The sequence below is a fragment of the Chinchilla lanigera genome, unplaced genomic scaffold (genome assembly GCF_000276665.1).
Source record: "Chinchilla lanigera isolate Chin_1 unplaced genomic scaffold, ChiLan1.0 scaffold00110, whole genome shotgun sequence".
Lineage (NCBI taxonomy): Eukaryota > Metazoa > Chordata > Mammalia > Rodentia > Chinchillidae > Chinchilla > Chinchilla lanigera.
In genome coordinates this window covers 5,102,444-5,104,595 of record NW_004955511.1, presented here as the reverse complement: position 1 = coordinate 5,104,595, position 2,152 = coordinate 5,102,444, and the positions used below count along the sequence as shown (strand labels likewise).

General features: G+C 41.7%; 1 protein-coding gene across 1 annotated transcript; it reads right to left on the bottom strand.

Moving 5' to 3' along the window:
* Nucleotides 1-937: 937 nt before the first annotated feature.
* Nucleotides 938-1,885, bottom strand: LOC102021156 (olfactory receptor 8J2-like). Its single transcript, XM_005408084.1, has one exon. It carries the CDS (start codon nt 1,883-1,885, stop codon nt 938-940), a length of 948 nt encoding a protein of 315 aa, XP_005408141.1.
* Nucleotides 1,886-2,152: the final 267 nt, after the last annotated feature.

Below are 2,152 nucleotides of genomic sequence, written 5' to 3'. Positions count from 1 at the left end.
TCTCTAGGGTGCAGAAGACCCTGACTGAACTAAGAACTGATTAAATACATACATAAACAACCTAAAAATAAAACTAGAACTAATTTTTTTCTTTTTCTCAATTATCTTTGGCACTTGCTAAAGTGATGGAGACATTTGTAAAATGATGGTATTGGGCAAGGTTAAAGGAAATAGGTAGATGATTTTAGCAGGTCAGTTTCACCAGCTATGCCAAAAGACACATGGCAGGCAGAAAAATTCAACTCAGAGATATTTAGGTCTTAATTCCCAGATGCCACGAACAGGTTACCTTGTGTAGAAAAAGGAACTTGCTTCTGTGCCTATGCTAGGGATCAGGGGACTCTAGTGAATTATCTACAGTGGTCAAACAGAAGCACAGAGAAAAGAAGGAAGAAGAAGCACAAAAAGCAGTGGAAGGAGGATCCTCTTGTGTATTTTCCACAGGTCATATTTCCATGTGAAATGAATACTTTCTGATCACTATTTATCTTCTGCTAAAATTGATTTTTTTTGTGATATATACTTCTTTAAGGACAAAATAAATGTAGTTTTTTAAAGTTGAAAATTTAGTGGACAAAATGCATCAGAAATAAAGTGTTATCTTTAATATTTGAACAGAAGATATCTTTCATAAGGGGAGCAATGATCAGAATCTCAGCCTCTTTCAACAGGTGACCCTCATACACCTCCACCACCTGACAACAGGCTTTATGACCCTTTTTGTATCTTATATTTTATTTCTAAAATGTGTTTCTTTCAAAATTATTCTTTGCAGTTTGCACATGTTCTTATGGGAGATAAGACTGGTTAAAATTAAAATGTCTCTACTGAAACTAAGGGAATTGCTAATCACACATTGCTACTTTTTAAAAGAGCAGTTTTTCGTTTTTTAGGATGACATGGAAACCCTTAAATGAAGAGAATCATGGTTTTAAATTTACAGTAGTTTCAGCGATTGGCCTGGGTTACTGAGGAATCTCTTCAGAGCATCCTTCACATCCTTGTTCCTCAGGCTATAAATGACAGGGTTCAGCATGGGTATCACGAGCGTGTAGAAGATGGAGGCCATTTTGTCCGTGTCCAAGGAGTGGTTGGTCCTGGGCTGCACATACATGAAGAGGAGGGTCCCGTAGAACACGGTGACGGCTGTCATGTGGGAGGCACACGTGGAAAAGGCTTTCCGTCTCCCCTCTGCAGAACGTATTTTTAAAATGGCAAGGACGATGTGGAAGTAGGATATTAGAACAATAATCATGGAGAAAAACAAGTTTGTCCCAGAGAAGATAAACACCACTGTCTCGGGAATGTAGGTATCAGAACAGGACAGTGCTAGCAAAGGGACATTGTCACAGTAAAAGTGGTTGAGTAGGTTGGCAGAACAATAAGACATGGAGAATACACAAGGTGTAACTACAAGAGCTGTGAAAAGGCCATGGAGGTAGGTGAGGGACACCAGCAGCAGGCAGACCCTCCTGGATACCACCACCGTGTAGAGCAGGGGGTTGCAGATGGCCACGTAGCGGTCATAGGCCATCACGGCCAGCATGAAGATCTCAGCCACAATGAAAACCAGGAATCCTCCCAGCTGGGTGGCACACGCATAGTACGAGATGGTTTTCTCCCTTGCTAAGAAGTTGCTCAGCATCTTAGGGGCGATGACAGTGGAGTTGCCGAAGTTGATGACAGCCAGGTGTCGGAGGAAGAAGTACATGGGGGTTTGCAGTCGGGGGTCCACACTGGTGAGGGTGATGATGCCCAGGTTCCCTGCCGCGGTCAGCCCATAGATGACCAGGAAGACGAGGAAGAGGGGAACCTGCAGCTCTGGATGCTCTGAGACACCCATGAGAATGAACTCATGCACCTGGGTGTGATTCCCAGATGCCATTTAAGCCTTGATGTGTTCATCTTTTAATGGAAAAAATGTAAAGATAGAAATAGACAATGTGATTATTGGTGGTTAGATACCACATTTTTAAATATCTCACCCAATGTCAGCCTAGTTTGGTTAACACTTAAAATTTCCCGTCTTATTTGCTTTGCTTTCTGTCTTTTCACAAACTTCAGCTGTGAAAACTCACTAGGCACAGTTGAGTTTCATAGAACTGTTTGCATAACTTGCTTATTCACTGTTGGATATAGATTATACTGGTGA

Coding starts and splice junctions, on each gene's coding strand:
- LOC102021156 (XM_005408084.1), bottom strand. CDS start 1,885: ATGGCATCTGGGAATCACACCCAGGTGCATGAGTTCATTCTCATGGGT.